This window comes from Neolamprologus brichardi, chromosome 18 (genome assembly GCF_056152115.1).
Source record: "Neolamprologus brichardi isolate AB-2024 chromosome 18, ASM5615211v1, whole genome shotgun sequence".
NCBI classification, from domain to species: Eukaryota; Metazoa; Chordata; class Actinopteri; order Cichliformes; family Cichlidae; genus Neolamprologus; species Neolamprologus brichardi.
The window spans coordinates 16,905,627-16,928,774 of record NC_142121.1 but is presented as its reverse complement, the minus strand read 5'-3'; the positions used below and the strand labels follow the sequence as shown (position 1 = coordinate 16,928,774).

Genomic DNA, 23,148 nt, shown 5'->3' with positions numbered 1-23,148 from the left:
AATGCCCTCAGTACAATTAATAATAAATAAAGATAAAAAAGGGTTTGAAAGATTGACGATGGTCAAATAAAAAGAACCTGTTGTCACTGTGTGTAACCCAGTTCCTAAAAGGTCGTTAGGGGGGAGATAAGTTAACTTTTACCCAGATACAAACCTTATTATGATAATAACTGCACATAAGTTATAGTATTAAATACACTGCAGGGGCTGTAATTTTGGCTGCAAGTGTACTGAATTAATTTATGTACGGCACAGACAAACCGAAAGTATCCCACCAGCTGTGTGAGTGCACCGCCGCTGTGCGGCTCCCTGTCCCATCAACTTCAGCTCTCTGCTGGCAGCCACCACCAGTCGGTCACGGTGGTCCAGACACGGACACGTCAGAAGGCTTCTGAGGAGTTTCATGGGTACAGATATGGGGACTCAGTGAAGACACCATAACGTCCTTCATCGGCAGCATCCCGCAACCAGAAGGTAAGGGTTTAGTGATAAAATGATTTCGAGCCCTGTCAAAGCGGTTCGCAGCTGCTTTTAACATCTTATTATCTGAATCTGCCTTCGGCTAACCATAGCTAGCACCTAACCTTGCTAACAGTTTTTTTTAGCTGCTGTGGATTTATTTAATTAAAACACCAAAAAGACCGGACTGTAAATGTATTTTATCACATAATGAAGAAATATATCGACTTTCCATTTGAAAGCGGTGACCTAGTGAGTGACTCGTGTTTCACCGTTTGCTGTTACGGTAACGTAAACCCAGCGATAACACGGTGGCTAGCTGAGGGTTAACAAGCTGGCAAGCAGCTAGCTGACAGAGCTCCGTCTCCATTCATTTTTTCCTCCCATCTACTATTTTCACCCACTGTTTATAGCTTGGATTTGTACCAATGTAAAGTACGGTTGTACAAAACAGCTAAGATTTATGGTTTCGCTTTTCATTTATTTCCGCAATGACATCGAAGTATGTTTGTACTCGGGACGTATGTCAAGCCATACACCAGCTTTAATCTGCAAAATTAGCATTTTTTTTATAGCTATAACAGCTCAGGCTGACATTAAAACGGAATGACTCAACTGACTAACATTGGAGCAAGCTTGTGTATCGCATAAACTCATGTTTTGTATTTAGCGTTGGCTTGTAAGCAGCACTGACTCCTCACATAAGAAAACACCTGCTTGTGGGTGGCCTTTGAAAACACTAGTAACCAGAATCTTGGTAGTTTTCCAATCAACTTAGAGACAACACTTTTCTCCCCCAACGTTTTAATTTAAATGTGTAATATTAGAAAACCCCATACCAATACTGTTAGTTAGTCATTCCGAGTTACAGGTAACATTAGAAAATCAAGATACAATCTGACATAAATCTTGCAAATAACCTTATTTTCAAAAATGTTCAGTTGCTGAAACTATTTGAAAGGCAAAATCTTAGTTACATTAATGGTCAATTTGGAGTTATAGTTTGTAGCTTTTAAATTAAAACGGTCTAAACATTAGAATCAGGTATTAGTAGTATTTTTCTTTTAATGCAGATGCTTAGATTAGTTTTGGCCACAACTCAGATTCTTTATTGATTCCATTATTAACTCCTGTTCAATTTTCTGCAGGGTGGAAAAGTAGGTTTGCATTGATTTACACTCTCAACACTGTTTCAGATCAGAGTCTGGACACACTGTAGAAACAAAAGAAGGATAAAGTATTTCATGTGACTCAGGTATGCAGTTACTCCACTGTTGCACACTGCCACACTGTAGTGTGACTTCACTACTTTGCAATGAAAAATAAGCTTGGATGCTTATGTTTCCAGTAGATTGGACAATTTCTAACTAGTTCTCAGTTCCCTTATATGTAACACAATACAAGTTTACCAGACCATAGACTATAAATGCAAAATAACTTTGAATGAACATGTTTCTGTGTGCGTTGGTTATCGTCTACACTTAAGAGAAGAAAACATTTTGAAAGCTTTCAATCTTCCTTATAGAATTAGTGTTGGTACTTTGACCACTTGTGCTTTGTGTATTGTCAAATTCACTGGGATTTTGCAATTCACTGGAAAATAATAAACTACACTTTGATTGTGACCAAAAAAATCTCCTTTTTTCGTGTAAAAGTGCAGCTTGGCACTCTGTGGGGTTTGGTTTATGTTGCACATAATGAGCAGGCTGGTTTTGTGTAACTTAATACTTGAAAGTGTGTAACATGAACTTTGTGTGGTCTAGCAGAACTGATTTCTTTTGTTACCCAGTCAAAGCAAATGTTGACTAGATCATTCCAGATGAAAGCCATAATTGTGGAGTAGACCATAATACAACATGTCTGTGCTTGTAATTCTTAATTGCTCGAGTTTGTAATTTGAAGATTTCTTATTTGTTAAATGACACATATAATTTTTCTCCATATTTTATCACTAAAAGAAAGTACTCATTTATTTTCCGCATGGCTGTTGTTAAATTCTTGAACACAGAACAGATCCTAGCACAGGGGGAGGAAGAGCCCACAGCCCTCTACTCAGTGGGCCTGTGTTTTCTTTGGTCATGTTTACAAAAAGCTTAGCAGATGGGACAGTGGGGCTGAGACCTCTTTGGAAGAGCCTCATGCTTTATGCTCATTTTAGGAGCAAAACCAGGCAGGCGAATGCTGGAACCCAAACTAGAGAGAACCTCCTGATGATAAAAACGTGTTCATCATGGCTTGAACTACAGTCTCATCAGTGTACCGCTCTACCGGATTTATTACTTATTTATTTGTTTTAGTGTGCAAAGATTATGATGTTGGTGCTGTTTAAAAAAAATTCCATCTGTTTTCTGAGCTCATGTGACAACTGGCAACAAAGAAATCAACATATTGAAGTCCAGTGTACTTACTGTCCTACTTTCGATGAGCCATCCACAATAACAAACACCTGCAGCAATGAACCTGACAGGTATACGTGACTGACTGTAAAAAAACATCTTGCTGGGGATTGCTGTTTGGTTTTGCCTACTCTTATCAGGGGAAAACATTGCATAGCTGTTCACAGAAATTAGCATTCTCTTATCAGCTATAAACCACAAGTCCAAAGAAGCCATCCCATTGGCTAAACCCTTACTGCCATGTCAGCTGACTGGACAAGCATATGTTCATATTCTGCAGAGAATAAAAGAAAAATGACAATCTTTATTACTATTACACAATCGCAGTTGGCTTCAGGTAGTGTATCTGTATTTACTCCTGGGAGGGTCATTGCAAGGTGATTAGGTGGACCTTATTTTAGATTTGATTCAGGATGACAGGGGGATATTATCACCATAATCTGAGAGAGGAAAACATTGGCGCTAGTCTAGTCCTGAGGTGGATAAGGCTGGAGCTGACGCTCTGTTAATGGTGATGAAGAGACAGAGATCTTGGGGGAACAGGGAGCTCCTGGGAAGCAACACAGAAGACAACACAGACAACAGTGAACAGGATGAGCCATCCTCTCAGAGGTCATCTTCGTTCCTGGTGAGTCAGTACTGACAGGTTTCCTGGTTAGTCACAGCTTGGGCCTGAAACTAGAGGGCCAAATAGGCAGTTAGTCATCTTCTATTGTTTGGTTTTGTCAGGTTGCTTGGCGTGTTGGCTTGTTACTGTAACTAAGCCTAATAGTTTCACACATGATTGCCTTGATTTATAATTTGGTGTTAAAAGAAGTAGGCAGTGAGGGGGACAAATACAGGATTGTGATCCAGTCAAAATAGTACAGATTGGCTCATGAGTCTTTCATCACCTGTCTGATGTGCTAATTATGTGTCATCTGAAATACCGAGCCGTCCTGTTTAATTTCTGACTGCAGTCTACTTTTGCATTGCCCTACTTGTGGGCTGACCCTGAAAGAAGGAAAAATAAATGTGTAGAAGCATGTTGAAGCATTTGCCGCACATTTTCCAAATGATCTCGTGATAATTTGCTCAGTGTTAATCCTACATCAGTCCAATAGACAGGGTGTACGTGTACTCTGACTTTCTGACACCGAAATAAAAGTGAAAGTTAAATATCTACAGTACTATAAATCTCTTTAAAGTGTTATTTTGGTAAAAAGTTCTTAGTTTCTAGAGATGGAGAAAGTAGATAAAGACACAAAAATCAGCATACCACATTTGTACCTTTAACCTGTAATATGAAAGATAGTGCTGGAGCTAAAGTGTATTGTATTTTTAAGTGTCATACACAAAAATATAGGTTCACTGGTCCTTCATATTATAAACGCATACCTAACGCTTCAGTCATACAAGCTGTACTGAAAATATGTCAGGTGTGTAAACCCTGGTTGTTACTGTATTTATGCGATTATCCCAACAGAGTGTAGTTGACCTGTTTTTCACATTCTCACTGTGTACAAATTTGGGTTGAAGTTCGAGGAAACACAAACGCGGAGCTTCCTGTTTCTTGGCTTCCTGCTGGTATCAAATGATCTGAACTTTCTAATGCTCTTTGAACTTTGTGGTGTCTGTGATAGCTGCTAAAGTGTCCTGTTTGCCTGTCTGATTATGGTTTAAAGTGAATACTCTGTGCATATATTCTCTACTCATCATCCTACTCCGAATGAATATACCACAGTTGTTTGCCATATTCCATGATGCCACCCTTGCACAAATGTCCCTATTCTTTACCCCCTTATCCCCCTCCACCCCCCCCCCCCCCCCCCCCCCACACCCTACATCACTGCTCTCATGACTAGATTCAGAACAAAAGGTTAGTGTAAGACAGAACATGTCAGGTTATGTAAACCCAATGAAGTCAGTGAGGCAATGTGTTTACAGGCCTCAGTAAACTAGACCCTGACCCAGGCAAACCAAAGTCATGTTTAAGTTAATCGTTACACACAATCTGTGTCGCAGAGGGCAATCGAGGGCAAATAATGTAGTTTAGTAAAGGGGCCATAGTGCACCAAGGAAAGTTTTTGTAATTATGTAACGATAGCCCTGCCCTGTGTACTTTTTCTTTGGTCAAGTAAACTGAGCACTTTGCTTGTTAAGGAATTTACAGTCCCGCAAATTGCTTATTCCAGATGATTAAAAGCATTATGACAAAATGTACAGCGTTAATCTTGCTCATATTAAAGCCACAGAAATGTGGTTTTAGTTTATGATTTGATTTTGACAGTAGTGTTTAATGGATGTAAACAGGAAGTCAACTGCTTCTATAGCAGCCCTCCTCTGTCTAATGTTGTTCACGTGGGACAATGGCCAGTTATAGGACAACAGTATAACTCTAGCAGTCTGTATGAAGGTCAGGAGATAAACAGACACCACAGGGTAAGCAGGAAGGGAGGGAGCTTTCAAGTGGAAAATTTGTAGATTTCATAAGTGGTTGTGTCTTCTGGACTCTTGCTGAATAATAATGCCCTTAGCTTGTCTTTCCATTTACTCTGTTAATATTATTTTTGTTTTTGTTTTTCTCTATATAGGCGGACACCATGAACTACGTTGGCCAGCTAGCAGGTCAGGTTCTGGTGACTGTCAAAGAACTGTATAAGGGCATTAGCCAGGCCACATTGTCAGGCTGCATCGATGTTGTGGTTGTCCGTCAGAGAGATGGCACCTACCAGTGCTCGCCATTCCATGTGCGCTTTGGTAAGCTGGGCGTGCTGCGCTCCAAAGAGAAAGTGGTGAGTTTTTTTTTTTCTTTTCTTTCACTAATGTGTCAAAGCATTAAGATCATATAGATTCATATACAAAGCTCATATATTTATATAGATAGATTCATATAAAGACGTGTCAAACATCAAATATCAAAAATGTCTGAAAGCATGTTTCTATATCACCAAGTTTTTGTGTTTTGTTTCCCCACAACATGCCCAAATCACTTGATTGAACTGATGGTGGTTGAGTTGCATTGTGGGTAATATATGTATCAAGTTTTAACATTGGATTAAGATTGGATATTAAAAATGTTTTTCAAACTGATCAGTGAGGTTTTGCTAATGTGGACGTTCAATGCAAATGCTTTAAAAATGTAACTATATTTAATTTAATTAAAAGTGCGAGTGAAAAGATGCCAACCTATTTAATCAATGGAATGCGTTTCATATCAATTCCATCATGCGCAAAATGGCGTTAAGGACATCTCCCCCAGGACACAGTCATAATGTCCTCCCCTTAACAAAGCTCCTCCACACGGGGATCAAAAAAAGCATATGACTCTCCAATCCCAGTGTGGGTAATTAACAAATACTGAGCATCGAAATCACAGGCTATGAATCATTCAGGGAAATCTTTTATGTTTGCTCAACATAGATGGGATGCTCTGGGCTTTTCTCCCTCATTGATGGTATTTGTTACTATATCATCTTGCCTGGGAGACCAGATCCAATTAATCATGGATGATAAGCGCTTGAGTTCACTTCTCACTTTTTGTAGCACCTCTACATTGGTCTTATAGCAGGGAGAGTAGGTTGAGTGTATTAGTGTATTGTAGTAGGGAGATGTAGATGCAAATGTTATGGCTCACTATTATGTCTATGTTATTGAGGTTTTTTTCAGTTTATAGGGTTATATTAAGTTTAAAAAAATGTTGGTATTCAGCAAGAAATTGGTAATGGATGGAATATATGATGTATTTATTTTAAGTGTTTGTTTCATAACATAAAGAATGGTGAACTTGTCTTAACATCTATTTTTAGTAGGACTGTTATTGAGTATTACGAATAATCAGATTATAAAAAAAGTCTCAACACAAATTCTTTGCTTCGATGAATGTAGCGCGCCATTGTTACCATGGAAACATTCACAAAGCATCTGATCAACAAACTGTTGATGTGAAGAAAAGCAAACTTTGTAGCAACTGCATCCACCGTCGATTGTTTCACGCAATGAAAAATCTGCCGTAGGTCTCCAGAAGTAAGGCTACATTAAAAAATGCAGAGGAACTGTTAACGTAGTCTGATTCCAGAATAGTTCAATTATATATCTTGCTGAAGACTAAGGGCTTCCATGTTTTACATGGAAGCGAACAGGAGAGAGTCTAAAGGGGGGGCATGGTGTGTACTACACAAAATATATGTCCTCCCCTTAACAAAGCTCCTCCACACGGGGATCAAAAAAAGCATATGATGTCCCTGATGTATTTTTATAACATTTATTCACAAGTGAATACATATAAAATAGTGTCTCAATGAATCGCAGTAATATTTAAAAACGATGAATCATCGTTAATATCATTAACATCTGCACCATCACCATCATCTTGTTTTCAGCTACACAAAAACTGTGCATCAACACACTGGTCAAACTTCAGAATGCTGATATACTCGCTTCTCTTCATTACAGCCACCACATTCTCCTTTAAAGGCTTGCAGACACAAACTTACTCATTAACTTACAGACTTAAACACGCAGAAACATGTACAAAAACTCATAAAGCATTCCAAAAGACAAACTAAAGATATATTTTTTTTAAGCCTTAGTTTTATGCCTCTTATTTGAGTATTTAAATATTTTTGCATTTAAGAAAATGTTTATTTGAAAAACAAAAACAAATCCTTTGTATTTAGGTGTCATATTAAATTTTGTTTTTTGTTTTTTTTGACAAATGAAGCAGATGGCAGATGAAACAAAAAAACAAACAAACTGGAAACCAATTAGATTTTTTTCTCTTATTTATTTTTCACTTTTGAATATATCTCGATATATTATATATATACAAAGGTATTTCTTATCAGTTACTTGATGGAATAATTGATAGATGACTCGATTACTAAAATAATCGATAGCTGCAGCTGTACTTCTTAGTATGGTTATGTTGTGCACTAGCTTAGAGAGCTTATTTACTTGCTGGTGAACCGGAGTGGATAATGATTTGCGGGGGGAACTGACACTGTCTCACCACCTACCCAGAATCTCGATGGGCTTAAAGGGGAGGAATGAATGAGTGGTTTCTATGGCAACAGCAGCTTTACAACTTCTATGTGTGGGAGAGGGAGGAAACGTGAAGGAGGCCTGAACAGGGGCTGTTGTGTAACAAACAGTTATGTCTGTCCCTGAGATCAGTTATTAGCACCTTGTGCTTTTGCGATAAATGCAGTAAATTGTGTGGTATTTGGTACTGACATGCAGATATTTTAGAGAATTATGAGTGGGAATTCAGCTATAGCTGTTTGCCAAATACTAATTAAAATTTGGCTGCTGATAGTGTGCCTGTTCCCGTACATCAGTCACTTTGGTTGGCAACCAGAAAAGTTTTTCAAGTACTATGTGGTTTCTAAAAACATTAGAGATGTTAATTAAGTGCACTTACACATATTATTTTCTTGTTCTTCTAATCTGAAAAGTGAACGTCAAGAGTGAAATAGACTTGTGTTTAACAAAGCAAAAAAACCCAAACCCCAAAACATCTTAATATCCAGCCTTAATTCAAGCATTTGTAAGTGGCCGTGCCTCGCAATCATTCCAGTGATGGAGCATAGTGTTGGCAAATCCACATCTCAGCTATTCAAGTGCATGTAACCTGTCACACACTGTGAACAGCTGAAGAGGACCCTCATTTATTCTAGCTCATTATTAATTGGGCATTGAAATTACCAGCCACTGCCACACATAAATTTCCTCCAGCACCCCTGAAGGGGTGAAATTAAATCTTGAGGCTGTAGAGAACCCACAGCAACAGTAAAGGACAGCATCAAAAGGAAATGTACAACCAGACGGATAGCACAAGAGGGAGAAAAGCTGATTATTTCTACAGCCATTGGTTGTAAATTAATATTGATGATTTGGTTTCAAGTTGCAGAGCACTTGTGAGTCAGAGTCTGTCTCCTCCTGTAGTCTCTGCCAGATGTGACCTGTTTTTTTTTTTGTTTTGTTTTTTTGTTTTTGGTGTCAAGTTTCTGAATGGCCCCCTGGTCCACTGGGGTTTATCAGGCAAACATGAATGGCCTTGTTCTGTTGGCAGGCTCCACAGAAAGAAAGCCCAGAAGACCCATACGCTTATTAGGTTTTCTAAAGCCTCTGGAGGAAGATGGGTCTCTGAGTGCATACAGACCATGTATGTGATCTTGCAAAATAATGGAAGTATAATAAAACAACCAGTGTGATGTTTTATTTTTTATTTTTTTAAAAGTCAACTAAAAAGGGTAATGTAAGATTTTTATTGATTGGTTGATACACAGGGTGATTGACGTCAATGAATAACTGTTTTCAGTGTCAGTGTCCTATTTTATTTTCTGTTCTGTACTATTGCTTTGGCAGTTTTTACATTTGAACAGCAGTGCCAATACAGCCCTCTTCAAAAATTGCATACTTAACATTGCTGGCTTCTTCAGTCTGTTAAAGTGTTGGCATTTAGACATCGGTCACTTTATGTTAATGTTTATCACATAATCTTCATGAAGACTGTAACAGAGAGAGCGAGTTAATCAATCTGTGGGCATATTCAAAAGCCACACTGAGATAGTGAGATGACAATGTCAAAAGCATGAGAGAGTGTCTTAAGTCAGTAAGCCATGGTCTTGTACATGTCTGTCAGTTAATGTGCCTTCATGCTGTTGAAGCTTTTGCCGTGTTAAAACTAAAGCACAATTGTTACTCGTGACTTTTATAGGAAAGTGAGCAGGAAGCTCATTCAGATAAAAGTGACAAATTGTTCAGAAGATGTCAGACTAATAAGAGAGGAGCACATGTTTGAAAGGGAATTATGTGTCTTCTTTCCAGATCGACATCGAAGTGAATGGAGAGCCTGTAGACCTGCATATGAAGCTTGGTGACAATGGAGAGGCCTTTTTTGTGCAGGAATCTGAGCAACAGAATGTAAGCCATAAGCATAATTAAAATAAATAAATAAATAAAGTAACAAAACTGCTAAAGGCTAATGACACAAAGTTTCATTGAGACATTTTTCCAGATATATAAATTGTTACTTCTCCTTTTTGTGCAGTCTTGTTTTGAGTTTTAATGTAGCAGAGTCATGAAATATTTCATGTTGAACGAAAGAAATGAAACTTCAGACATATTTTGAAAACATCTTTCACTTTGCTTTCGTTGACCCAACACAACAACAGTCTTGCCTTTGCTTAACAGCATTCTTGAAGTAGAAATGTAGTGCAGTGTTTGTAGGAAGAAGTGATTACTCCACCATATTGCATAGTTAACCTTTGCTCAGGCTGCTATTGTGACATCTCAACAGTGACTTCAACCTTATTCTGCAGGACCTGAGTCAATATTGTGTTTCAAACTACAATTATCCTTGTTTAAACATATCTTAATCCTCATGTCCTGCTTTCCTATTTCAGCAGATTGTTCCTGCCCATTTGGCCACCTCCCCAATCCCCACCGAGAGTCACCTGTTCTGGATCTCAGAGGTGGAGCACAGGGCACCAAAAGATCTGGAAGATGACCCTGCCGACCCAGAGGACCCTCCTGAACCTCCAGCTCCAAGCACTGTGGCCACAAAAAAGAAGAAAAGACGGAGAAAGAAGCACAAAGGAGACCCCCGTAGAGAGGAACTGACCCCGCCGTCAGTCACTACTGGTAATGCTGTTGCTGCTAATGCACCCGCTGCTACCATTGCTGCTATGTCTAGTACTGGGCAAAATGAGGAGATCTTTGAAATGGATCTCAGCTCTGACGAGGAAACTACAGTTCATGTATCAAGGTATGTTTATTCAACGCTTGTAGCCAGATTTGTGTGAAGAGATCAGTTAATTATTATGCTTATTCTGCACTCTAAATTTAGATCACCTTCAGTGACTACAGTGCGTGACATTGACCCTAAATTACCCGCAGCCAGACACAGCCTTGATGGTTATCCAATGTCTGATGGGGACTGGCCAGCTGATGATGGGTATGTGCTGACATACAGACAGCCGAAAGTTGTTAGCAAAGATAGCACAGACGTGTAAGTAGCACCTGTTTTACTAATACTTGGCATTTCTTTTTACACCCCTGCAGCCATAGCTTGTCTCAGGCCTTTACCCCAAAGAGTGACTCAGAACTGGTGATGAGACCTTCAGAGAGTTTGCTCAGAGCTGAGTCTCACATGCAGTGGACATGGGGAGAATTTCCAGAAACCACAAGGGTAAGCACTTCTTCCCAGTGGAGTTCAAACCATTGCCAGTTGACTCATCATCACAATAACATTATGTCCAATTTTTTAGGTCACCAAGAAGGAGAAATCAGAACCACTGAAAAAAGTGACCATCACCCCATCAGAAAGCACCCATTTCCGTGTCATCCTCAGCTCGGAGGCCATGGAGAATGAGACCGAGGTTGAAAAAGGAGATGCCACCTCCTCTTCAGTGTGTAACATTGTCAAGCCCGAGCCACGCACCCCCATCACCACTGTAACACCTGTGAGTCCAATATCGTCTGTTAGCACCATATCATCTGTTAGTCCAGAAGCCCCTACAGAACCCCTTGATATCCTGCAATCAAGCATAGCAACCTCCACCGCTTCCAGTAACCAGCAGACAGATTCACCATCAAAGAAGAAAGGTATGTTAGGTGGCTGCAGATTGGTGCTTTTTAAGGCTTGTCTTGGTTATGAGTTTGTAATTTGTAAATATATTGTATGTAGGCGTTCCGAAGAGGAGCCAGCATCAAGGTCCTGAGGATATCTACTTAGATGACTTGAATGTACTTGAACCTGATGTTGCTGCACGATATTTTCCTAAGAGGTATGATGGTTAAAGATCTGCCTAATTACTTAACCTTTGTAATTATAAAATAAAAGCCAAAGCGAATTCTCCTCTGAAGTATCACTGACAGCCTGAAAGACCAGTATCATGACATATTGTAACCCTTTTCTTCTCCTTCTCTTTCTTTTTCTCCAGTGAGACTGAGGCAGCTGCTAAGCACTGGATTGACTCTGAGATGCACTCTGGTTCACAGTCCCCACAGTCGGTGGGTAGTGCTGCGGCTGACAGCGGGACAGAGTGTCTCTCTGACTCAACTAGTGACCTCCCTGATGTTACTCTTTCTCTGTGTGGAGGCCTGACAGAAAATGCTGAAATATCCAAAGGTACACGAGCATGACACTCACAGCAAAATGTATCATAAAGTGAACATTTTTGTCTTAGGCCAGTAAACATTCAGCTAATTTTGTTGCACCTTCTGGATTAGCCACATAAAGTGTCCAGCTACTGTTAGAGGAAGCTGTTCTTAAATACATATTTGTTCAGACGTGTAAATGTCGTACCCAGAAGTACTTTCCCTCTCATCAAATTAACATGTACTTTAACTCTTCAGGAAATGTGTCTTCATCTCTGAATATGATGTCATAACCTTGTTAAACAGCAGGAAAAACGTTGGTCATCTGAGTCAATATGCTTCTGTCCTATGCTATTTTTATGCACATTTCTTTTAGATATGAGAGTCCTGCCATTTCTCTCATTCATTTTAATGATAACAACATAATTTTTTAAGGGGAAAGAAGAACAAAAAAGCAAGAACGTGCTCATTTCCTCTGGACTAATATCATAACAGGACGTCCATATTTGGTTAAATGTTGTTGTTAATTTGCTCTGCATTTATTGCATTACGAACGATGATCACAGACTACCTCCGCAGTCATTACAAACTGTTAGAGGTCTCTAGTTATATTAATCACTTGGGATTTAGGCTTTAGAAGCTCTCTGGGGTTATCAGAAGAAAAAGTTTCCTGACCTTTATGTCTACTAAGATGTTATTTCTCACCACCACTGACCTTTTCAGCAGCTGTCTTTAATTAGTCTTCTTCTCCCCTGTTCATTTCCAGAAAGGTTTATGGAGCATATCATTACCTATCATGAATTTGCTGAAAATCCAGCAATTATAGACAACCCCAACCTGGTAGTAAGGATAGGAAATAGGTATGTAACTGTTTTTACTTCACATTGGAAATGCACTAGAGAAACATTTCAAATGTGTGGTCAGGATTACACATTGGTAATTGTCTTTGTCTTCAGATATTATAACTGGACCCTAGCTGCACCTTTGATTCTAAGCCTTCAAGCATTTCAGAAGAATTTACCAAAGGTAACGTGTGTTTAATTTTTTACTCTTTGTACTGTTCATTCATTCATTGTCAGCTGGCAGCTATCTCATCAATAAATGTCTTTGTTTTCCTTTTTATGGCAGGCTACAGAGGAGGCCTGGGTGAAGGAGAAAATGCCAAAGAAGTCAGGCCGCTGGTGGTTCTGGCGTAAGAGGGCGGATAGCACAATCAAGCAGGTGTGCATGTTGTTAGTACAAGTGAACAAAACAAAATTCGAGGTGGTATCTGCAGTTAGTTTCTGTTCCCTCTTCATGGGCAGTGTCCTGTTTTCATATAGATATTTTTTTAACTTGGCTAATTGGGGGTTTTATTTTTCTGCCTACTTCGTCCAGTCGGAGACTAAGCTCGAAACTAAGGAGGAACCACATTCGGGAGAGGAAGGACCCTCCACATCTCAGGAGAAGCTGGCCTTAACGTATGTGATACCAGAAAATCAAAAACTATATTATTATACATAGGGAGGAGCTTATATTTTGGTTTAATGAGGAAGAATAATAATAATGTAACTAAGATAACATTGAATTTATTTATACATCTAAGGATCTTCAGGTCGAATCTTTCTGAAACATGTTTTTCCACTTGCCTGTGATAATTAACTACCATATCTGTGGTTACTGCACTGTAGGCCTAAAGCAAGAGACTCATCCAGTGATGAAGAGTCCAAGGAGGTGAGCGCAGCATCCTGTCAAGAGAGACTGCAGCCAGTGGATGGTCAGCACCATCCCAGCCCACACACATACAGAAAGTCACTACGGCTTTCCTCTGATCAGATTGTAAGTTCATTTTACACCTTTTCCTTTCTCACATTGACAAAGCTTTCTCTGGATTTGTTATAAATGTCATAAAATATTATTTAATTTCAAATATAAAAGTGTCTGATTGTCAGAAGATCAGCTTATTTTTTTTGCTGAGTTCTTAATGAGATTTGTGTCTCAAGTGTTTTTATTTGGCAGTTTTGTGCTCCCTCTGCTGGCTAACTATGAACTGCAACTAGTGTTTGCTCCATTTGTAGTCTGTAGGGGGCTCTAAAGACCTGTAGATGGTCATTGTACTGTGGCAAGAAAATGATGCTAGAGAGTAATGCGTGTGCTGTTGAAATATATATATGAAATTTATATATAATTTTTCTGTTTGTGTTTCCAGGCTAGTCTGAAACTCAAGCAGGGGCCAAATGATGTGACATTTAGCATCACCACTCAATACCAAGGCACATGCCGCTGTGAGGGTACAATCTACCTGTGGAACTGGGACGACAAAGTCATTATCTCTGATATTGATGGCACCATCACAAAGTATGGCCTTCCAGTCACTCAGAAAATCATATTACAGAACACAGTTGTAATAGCAAGCTAGCTGCTATGTTGATTATGGACAGTAATAGACAGGGCAGTAAATCAGTCAGTTATTGTAGCATCCAATTACATTTTCCTGTACATATACAGTAACAAGAAAACATTAGAAGGAATTTCCCTTGGGTGCTGTACCTTAGTTGCATCCTTTAACGACAATTAAAAATAATGCGTACAAATATTGATTTTAACATATAGGTGGGAAGCAATCAGTGAAGCGACATTTAGATAGATCTTTTGTTGCATCCTGTTTCAGTTCTTGTAATAAAATGTGGATCTAATTTTATAATTATATAGTTAAAACACTTAAAGCCATCTGTTGCAAACTCGCCATGGAAACATCCATTTTTGCACTAAAACGAATTATTATACTAGCAAGATGGAATCTATAGTGCAGTGTTCAAGTGTTTCTATAAACTGCCCGCAAACTTTAAGTACAGCTCCTTATTTATTATCCACCAAATAAGGTGGGGAGCAGGTAAATGAACACAAGATTTAATTGTTGCATAATATTGTTGGGTTAATTTAAAAAGGAACAAAAGCTTAAAATAAGATTCCAGCTCAGAGTAGCTTCACTGCCATGGACAGATTTAAGTCCTTCACAAATGGCATATATGAAGCCTGTAATCCAGTTCTATTTGTGTCAAGCTCTGTTAATTACTTTAAAGCTAGTCATATCTCTTCTGAAACAAAACTGATGCCTGCTGCCTTCCTGACGCCCACCCTGAAGTTCATTGGTGGTCGACATCAAACGGCTCCAAATTGACTGCAGCTTATTATCTCTGTGACCCTTTAGGCCAACCCCTGACATGCTGCTTTCTTTGGCTAACAGGGTAAAGAGCACAGGGACTATAATGAGGACATTTACATTTCAGTCTGTAAGGACACACAGCCAGCTGAGGGTGAGACTGTGTCTCCCCTATAGGCCAGTAATGCTCGTTAGTGGAGAACAGCCCATAATGTTCTATATTTATGATAAAACGGTGTTATCGTGCTTTATGTGACCTCTTTTGAACAGTCAGTACTCTGATTTCTCTTTCTCTACTTGATGTGGCTGATTGAGTTATTTCTATCTTATAGTCAGTGATATTGATGTTTTTATGTGTTTAAATGTTTTAGGTCAGATGTATTTGGACAGATACTTCCACAGTTGGGGAAGGACTGGACCCACCAGGGGATTGCCAAGCTCTACCACTCTGTAGCTGAGTAAGTGCACAGCAACACTGATTAATTATGGAAGACGCATGAATGGTTGGTCAGTGGTTAGGACTGTCTGGGGTTGATTCCCAATCGGCTCTTTGTGGAGTTGATATTTCCTCCCAGTGTTTGCGTGGGGAGCTCTGAGGTGGATGACTCAGTAAGTTTAACTGTAGTTTAGGCAGAATTATTGCAGAAAGTAAAAACACCATTAAACCGGCCCTTGCCTTTTCTAGTTTTATTTTTATACTTAAATCTGAAAAATGTATATAGAAAATGTATTGCATGAATGAAGTCAGCTGTAGTGAGTATGGATATTGGTTTTGGTAGTAAATAAAAAATAAAAAGTTTCCTCTGCAAGATTTTCTTTTTTTAATTGAATTGTTGTGACTTCTCCACATTATGAGCGCAATCAATATAACTCATCCAATTTAAGTGCTAATTTTAGTAGTTGCCATTAAGGTCATGATAATGAACAATTATTAATGAGCACTGTTCTTCCCATTCGCAGAAATGGCTACAAGTTCTTGTACTGCTCAGCCCGGGCAATCGGCATGGCGGACATGACAAGAGGTTACTTACAGTGGGTCAATGATGGAGGCACCATCCTACCCCGAGGACCTCTCATGCTTTCTCCCAGCAGCCTCTTCTCTGCTTTCCACAGGTAATATGTGCTCTAAATGGTTACCAGTTTCGTTAGGGCTGTGCGATATGACCAAAATCTCATATCCCGATATAAGAATTCTATCATCCCGATAACAATATAAATCACAAAAATTTAACATTTTCTGTAAATTCTGTGAATCTCGGGCAGCTCGACTTGCGGGAAGTGTTTCCAGCTGTGCGTCATGTAGCTGGATTCGAGTGTTTTAACCGATGCATGAAACTATACATTTTTAGACATAGGTTCTAACAGCCGCCGTTTTCTTTGTATTTATTACACGACGTGCTGCAGGGAAAAGCCTGTTCTAACGTTTGAGTCTAAGGTTTATCTATTTTTTTTTAATTTTAATTTAATTTTTTTCTTTTTTACTTCTCATCCGTAAATAATCTGCTCTTTCACGTGATTCAGTTTATTTTGAAAAGTCTCAACAGGATCTTGAGCTTTATTGTGAAAGGTTTATGTGGAACATAAACAAGCGGACACGCGATGCTGTTACTGTCGTTGTTGCTAACCACAGCGCATAAAAACAAGCGCTTGTCTGTCGGTAGTGTGGTTATATTAAATATAAGACAAAGAGAGAACTTTACGAAATTAATATAGCCACTACAGTGACCATCAAAACGGTGAAAAAAAATTGCAGTTTATTTTGCAACACCACGAAACAAACGATAGCGTAAAATGAAACGATAGACGTTTTTATATTGTGATCCGATATATATCGTTATATCGAACAGCCCTAAGTCTCGGTGATTATATACATTAAATGATTTAATTTTAATCCTCCTTATCCCCAGATCTTAATGTTGTTTTCAAACCACCCCATATTTTTCACCCCTAAATCTTTTTTTTCTCTAGAAAGTTAATTTCACTTTAAATACCCTATTCTCAGTCTCAAAATCCTCCCCACTCTCCCGAGCCTCGTTCTTTATAATAAGTCTTTCATATGCCATGGTTATTAAGTCTACAGCAAACTCAAGTTCATGAATTCCTATCTAAAAGGCATTAACTGTGTTGGTATTAGTGCCGTCACTTCTCTAAAGTACGCTCATGGCCAGCATTTTCTCTGTTTTGGATTATTCTATTCTCTTTATTTCCCCGTTGCTGTCACAGTCTCAATTGCATTTTTAGAGACATGATTTGTGTGAATGATTCTTTTGTTAAAGTGAGGTATAGATGAGGAGATCCAGAAGGAGGCTGCTAGCTTTCTATATTTTTTTTTGATAATGTGGGATCATTTGACACATTGAGACATCTTGCAGCAGAACGTCTATTTTCGACTCATTTTTCTAAATTTAAATATATTTGACAAAATAAATATTTAAGGTTCAGTTTTAGAGGAGTTTCACAAATTATTGAAATTATTTCCTTCGTGGTTGTAAAGGTAAAATATATTTCAGAGTCTACTAATGAACAAGACTACAACAAAAATACAATTGCTGACACATCTTAATATTTTAATTATTGTAGAAGAACATCATCAGAATGACCCATTAGATCCACCTACTGTCTCCCATACATGTTCATCTGTCAGCCTCCTCTAGCTAACTCATGATACAGTAGCCTTAATGTTAAAGTTTGAGTATGTAAGATGTGCTGCTAAGCAACCAGGCATGCTGCAATTGTTGTTTTACATGGGGGGAAAAAAAAATCAATCAATAATTTAATCCCACACTCCCCAAAATTCACTGTATGATGAATAAAATGACTTTAGAAAAAGTTCCAAACTAACAGATGTGATTTTATTTTAACAGTTACATGATTTTAAAACGACCCCTTTTGGTATTTCTCCCATCAAACATGTTTCCCAGCAACACTGGTTTCAGTGAATTACGACTGTGTTAATATAATGTTAATTAAACAATTAAATACTCTTGTGATACTTGCTTGTTATGCCTCGTAGGTCAGATATTATCCAAATTTTAATAGAGCTAAAGCAAGTATCCTTTTCTCACTTTCACAGAACAAGTAAAACTTTCCTGTGTTGTTAATGGTTCCCTTGATTTCTTTTATTCAGTGTATTAATCACATAGCAGGGTTTTTGTGTGACCTTGAAACCTGTTCAGAATGGCTAGTGTCTCAGCATAGCAACCTGCAGCATTGTTGATAGTTGTGTGGTGCAAAGACTTGTAGATATTTGCATTATTTATGTGTCCCTCTTGTTTTAATTTGCTTAAATTAGAAACACCCCTACCATTTGTATATTTGTTTTGAGTCATAATTTTAAACAGAAATTGCTGAAATGCATTTGGATTTAGGCCGTGCTATTACACGATTTGTAAAGAGGACAAAAGTCATTTATAAACAAATTCTTATCTAAAAACAGTCGGAGAAAGGGGTTTGAGATAAACGAAATATGTTTGATCAAATTACCTCTAACTCAAACTGGACACACGGGAAGGATATGTATGCCCTCTATTAAAACTGTCTGTCTGCTTCAGAGAGGTCATCGAGAAGAAACCAGAGATCTTCAAGATTGAATGCCTTACAGACATCAAGAACCTGTTCCAGCATAACAAGCAGCCATTTTATGCCGCCTTTGGGAATAGAGCTAATGTGAGTTAATGCATGTTTGAAGATGTCAGACTTCCAGACATTAGAGTGCTTGTTTTTTTTTGGTTTGTTTTGTTTTTTAAAAGTGCGCTTTTCAGAGGTTGATGCAGTTGTAATTCATTGCAAGAGCAACATAACACTTTGGCAGACACTTTGAGTTTGCAGACATGAACGTGTGAAATAAGTACTGGGCTGAACCTGAGCTGAGGTCATTGTCGGAGTGTGATCGTGAGTGACTTCATCTGTGGACGAGAGCTCAAGTTGGGCACAGCATCCCGTCTTCAGCTGCATAAACACTAACAGTCACATGAAGGGTCAGCTATCAAAGCCCAGTCTGCCTCGGTCTCTCCCCTAAACAAAAAAATAAGACACAGACAAACACTCACTCTTCCTCTGGCCAACCAAAAACATTTACTCCAGAAATTTACTGCCATTACATGCATTAGGTGGAACACAAACAGGAAATCTGTGGTTAATGTTATTAACGTGGTCATTTCAGTTTATTATGTATTATGTATGAGAGGCTACTTTCCGAACATTACATAATCAAGAGTGTTCTCAGATGGCTGTTAACAGCCTTGTCAGTAATTTTTCAGCCCGTAAATGACAGGTTTATTCGCGTGCTTTGTCTTAGAGGAGGCAAAATGGGGTTTGTGTGTTTGTAATTAATCCCAACTCAAAATAAAAGCCTGTGCTATGCTTATAAATGGAAACATTTAAAAAACTTAACTTGAACTTTGAAGCAGTCGTATTTTAGAGGGAAGATTGAGCCTTTATGTCTTCATACAGGATGTGTTTGCCTATAAGGAAGTCGGCGTTCCAGTGTGCAGAATTTTCACAGTTAACCCAAAGGGAGAGCTGATCCAGGAGCAGACCAAGGGCAACAAGTCCTCGTAAGTACATTAATGGTCTGTGTTTGTCTTTCGCAGCAAAAATCCCCAGCAGGAAGTATAGGACGTTGCTATCATTGAACGTTTTTCTGTTTTCTTTATTTTCTTGTTTTGCTTTTCCAGCCATTACTGTTTCCTTCACTCTCACATTACTGTAAAAAAAATAAAAGCCTACAGTCACAGAGAGTCTTCTTTTGTACCCTGCAGCAAGAAAAACAGACAAAATTAGAGAAAAACTAGGGAACATAGTGGTGCTTTTAGCAGCTCAAGCGACAGATATTTCCCACAGGATCTGATGGAGAACAAAACAGAAATAAAAAGAGAGCTGGCCAGAAACACACCTTAAAATTGATTCTAGTCTGCAATGTTTTCCTCAGGTGGCCTCTGTTTTTTGTTCTTTCTGTATTTAGATTGATCAATACATTTCAATGTATTTCAAATCTAAAATCCATTTTTTAAATATTTGTTATTTTTCTTTATTTTTTGTTCATCACTAAATACCTAGAGTGTATATATTTTTTAAAGATTTATATATTGTATCTGTTCTCTTGCTCACTCTGTTTCTCTGGTTTCATTTTTTCCCCCTTTGCAGCTATGGCAGACTGAGTGAGCTGGTGGAGCACGTGTTCCCTTTGCTGAGCAAAGAGCAGAACGAGGCCTTTGTAATGCCAGAGTACAGCTCTTTCTGTTACTGGAGACAGCCGATACCAGAAATCAATCCAGATGAACTGCTCTGAGTCGGTGTGTATTGATACCCAGCTATACAGTAACATTCAAATGAACTGTGCACCTGAATGCACCTCCTAAATACATGTGAAGTGGAACCAGAACTGTTCCTGCTAATTAGACTTAAACAACACACAGATACAGTAACCGTGAACTCAGAAAAGTTGGTAAACTGTATTTACTTGAGAGATGAGTGGAGATTATCAGAACAGTAAATCCTGATGAGTGTTAACTTAGCGTTTATCCCACGGAGACACTCCACTTATGCCTCTGTGTGAAGGCATCCTGCCCAGTGATAACTTTCTAGTCCATGTTCTTGTACAGACTTGGCAGTTGAAGATCCAGCTAGTATCTCGGTAAACTTGTAGAAAGCCATAAACGACGCAGGCAGAAGTTCCTCACGAGGAGCTAGATTCCAAGCTGAAGTAATTTAAGAAACGCCCTGAAGAAGTGAAACGTAATGTTTTAAATGGAAAAGCCACACATTTAATTAAAACAGGACAGGCAATTAACACTGGGCAGTTGTTATTCGGCAGTCATATTTTACTGTAGGTGCTGTGTTTGCCCAGAAGCAAGTAACCAGCCTTTAATTGGAGGCTATATTCTGTTCTAAAAATACAGTCGTGATAGAGGTTGGCAAATAACAGAATAACACAAACACAGAACCGTCCACAGCCGTTAGATTTCAGGAACTCGCTACAGTAAGTGTTCACTTGTCCTCTCGTTCCTGACTCTTGCCTGACTGTGCAACAGATTTCACACGGCCGCTACACAGCGAGCCGTGTTTGGTACTGTTAATATCCAAGGTCGTACCTCGGATATGCTTTCACCAAGTATGTGAAGATGCACAGTTTGCTGTGACTTAAAAAAAACGAAGCAGCTTCATGGTGTATTGTCTTGCTGTTGTTTTAATATGTTTGTTCTGTTATGCAAGCTCTGGCAAATCACGTGTGTTTAGTTAACAATGGAGTCATTATTTATGATGATCAATGTATTTAAGTTATTGATTTATATTGTGAGGCCTTTGCTTGTCTGAAAAAATAATTGATCACCAATGCAATATTTCAGATTAGTATTTTTGTGAGGCTGATCACAGACTAACATGCACTTAACAGTAACTGCTAGGCCTTGTACAAGCTTTCTTTGGTCACGTCTCCAGCAACAAGCCTGTATTTCTTTTATTAACAGTGAATTTTTCAACATGTAAGGCACGTAGACGTTCCTGAGCAAAACCTCAGAGTCTGTAGTATTACCAGATGTGTGTAAATGTGAGAGAGGATGCTTGAGATGGAACAGTGGATATAAGCAGATTTGAGAAGAGCTTAAAATGAAGGATTTTGCTTTGTGAGGTCCTCCGTAGGATGGACTGCAGGATGATGGTAGTGTGTGTGTACCTAATCACAGAGTGCTGCTGCTGTTGGGGTGGCAGCATCCTGCACCCTTTGCTTAGGTTCCCTCGGTGGCTTTATCCAGCGCACTTTGTCAAAGTTGCACCCAGAAACTCAAGACTTACAACTCAGCACATCTCCCACCCACATGCACTTCACCGACAGTCGAAGTAGACAGTAGACCAGAGTATGCAATTACTGCAGAGGGTGAGCATAAAGAGTTTGAGTTTTACCTTCTTGACTATTCAGTTAATCTGAAATTTGTCTATTAGTGAGTTTTGAGAAGCTTAGCTCGTTTCGAGTAGCTTTTTTGTGTATGTTTTTAAGGCAGAGGAAAATGATGATAATTTGGGGTAACAGGCAGCAAGGTCATATCAGAGCCCGCCTTTAATCTGTGTGCTTGAGTGCGTGAGAGACAGAAAAGCCTGATTCCCGTGCCTCTGGTGACCAGAGAAGGATAAACTGTTTTTGGAGATAAACAGGAAATACTTGACTGTACAGGAAGTGTTTAAGGCACTTCCCCGGCATTATCTATGTATGATTTAAGAAAGGAGTTTTGGTCAGATGGATCATATCTCCAATGCAAGTGTAACTGACTGTCTATGCCAGTGTGGACTAAAAAAGCAGGAGCAGCCAAGATCATTTCATAAAAATAAGCACAATTTATGGTGACAGCTACATGCACTGCTGATTTCTTTTCTTTTTTTTTGAGGAATACAGTGTGCTCCGCTTTGATTTGTTTGCTTGTTCTCTGCAAAGTGGTGAAGTCAAATAGATCTATCTTAAAATCAACAAGAAATTCCATTCTTTCTATGAAAGTAAAGCATCTTGTGTGAAAGAATCACACTTCATCTTCTCTGATCCTGGGATATGTGGTAAATAAACGTTTGAATGAGTATATATGCTGACCATCACATTCTTCTTTGATGCCTTTTTGTTTTTTTCTTATAACGTGTATGAGCTGTTGTGTGACTTAAGTTTTGTTCTGTTTTTGTTTGGATGTAATGCTTGGTATTTGTGTCCGACCAGCAGAAATGCATTAAATGTATGCTGTGTTTCATTTGTATAGAAATGTGGTTTGAAGAACAAAATCAACTGTAAGAAGAAGTAAAAAAAAATCAGGCCTAATGAAGCTAACATGTGGCTTATGGTCTTGTTTGTATGAAATAAAATTTCTAAATGAATGCAGTTATGTGCATGCTGTGATTTTTCTTTTTTTTCTCTGCAGTCTGAGTCCAAAAGTTCAGCAGTAACCAGAGGCAAGTGGAGTAACTCCTGCCCTATTGCATACTTTGAAGTAACAGTACGTTAATGAGGGTACTGCAGGTTAAGTCCCTCAGGTCATTTTAGAGGTTTTGCTTGGTTTTATTAAATAATATAAAGATAAGAAGAATCATACA

General features: G+C 38.7%; 1 protein-coding gene across 3 annotated transcripts; it reads left to right on the top strand.

The window, feature by feature from the left end:
- The first annotated feature begins 345 nt into the window (after window positions 1-345).
- Window positions 346-22,920, top strand: lpin2 (lipin 2). 3 transcript variants are annotated; one of them, XM_006792182.3, is made up of 20 exons: window positions 346-474; window positions 5,429-5,629; window positions 9,666-9,761; window positions 10,244-10,605; window positions 10,687-10,794; window positions 10,902-11,028; window positions 11,108-11,444; window positions 11,527-11,626; window positions 11,783-11,970; window positions 12,706-12,799; window positions 12,896-12,965; window positions 13,068-13,160; window positions 13,317-13,399; window positions 13,610-13,757; window positions 14,128-14,276; window positions 15,453-15,539; window positions 16,042-16,194; window positions 18,633-18,747; window positions 19,534-19,637; window positions 20,227-22,920. In XM_006792182.3, exons 2-20 carry the CDS (start codon window positions 5,438-5,440, stop codon window positions 20,369-20,371), a joined length of 2,751 nt encoding a protein of 916 aa, XP_006792245.2. In that variant the 5' UTR covers window positions 346-474; window positions 5,429-5,437; the 3' UTR covers window positions 20,372-22,920. The 3 variants fall into 3 exon arrangements, with proteins under 3 accessions (XP_006792245.2, XP_006792244.2, XP_006792243.2); XM_006792181.3 differs by lacking the exon at window positions 346-474 and adding an exon at window positions 2,433-3,483 and having other exon boundaries at window positions 10,247-10,605; XM_006792180.3 differs by lacking the exon at window positions 346-474 and adding an exon at window positions 2,437-3,483.
- Window positions 22,921-23,148: the final 228 nt, after the last annotated feature.

What these genes read in the sequence shown, in the direction of transcription:
- lpin2 (XM_006792180.3), top strand. Translation starts at nt 3,364, where the DNA reads ATGGTGATGAAGAGACAGAGATCTTGGGGGAACAGGGAGCTCCTGGGA. An exon ending in CAGGAGAAGCTGGCCTTAAC is followed by an intron (nt 13,400 to 13,609) that starts GTATGTGATACC and finishes ACTGCACTGTAG; the next exon opens with GCCTAAAGCAAGAGACTCAT. An exon ending in ATTGATGGCACCATCACAAA is followed by an intron (nt 14,277 to 15,452) that starts GTATGGCCTTCC and finishes TAAATGTTTTAG; the next exon opens with GTCAGATGTATTTGGACAGA.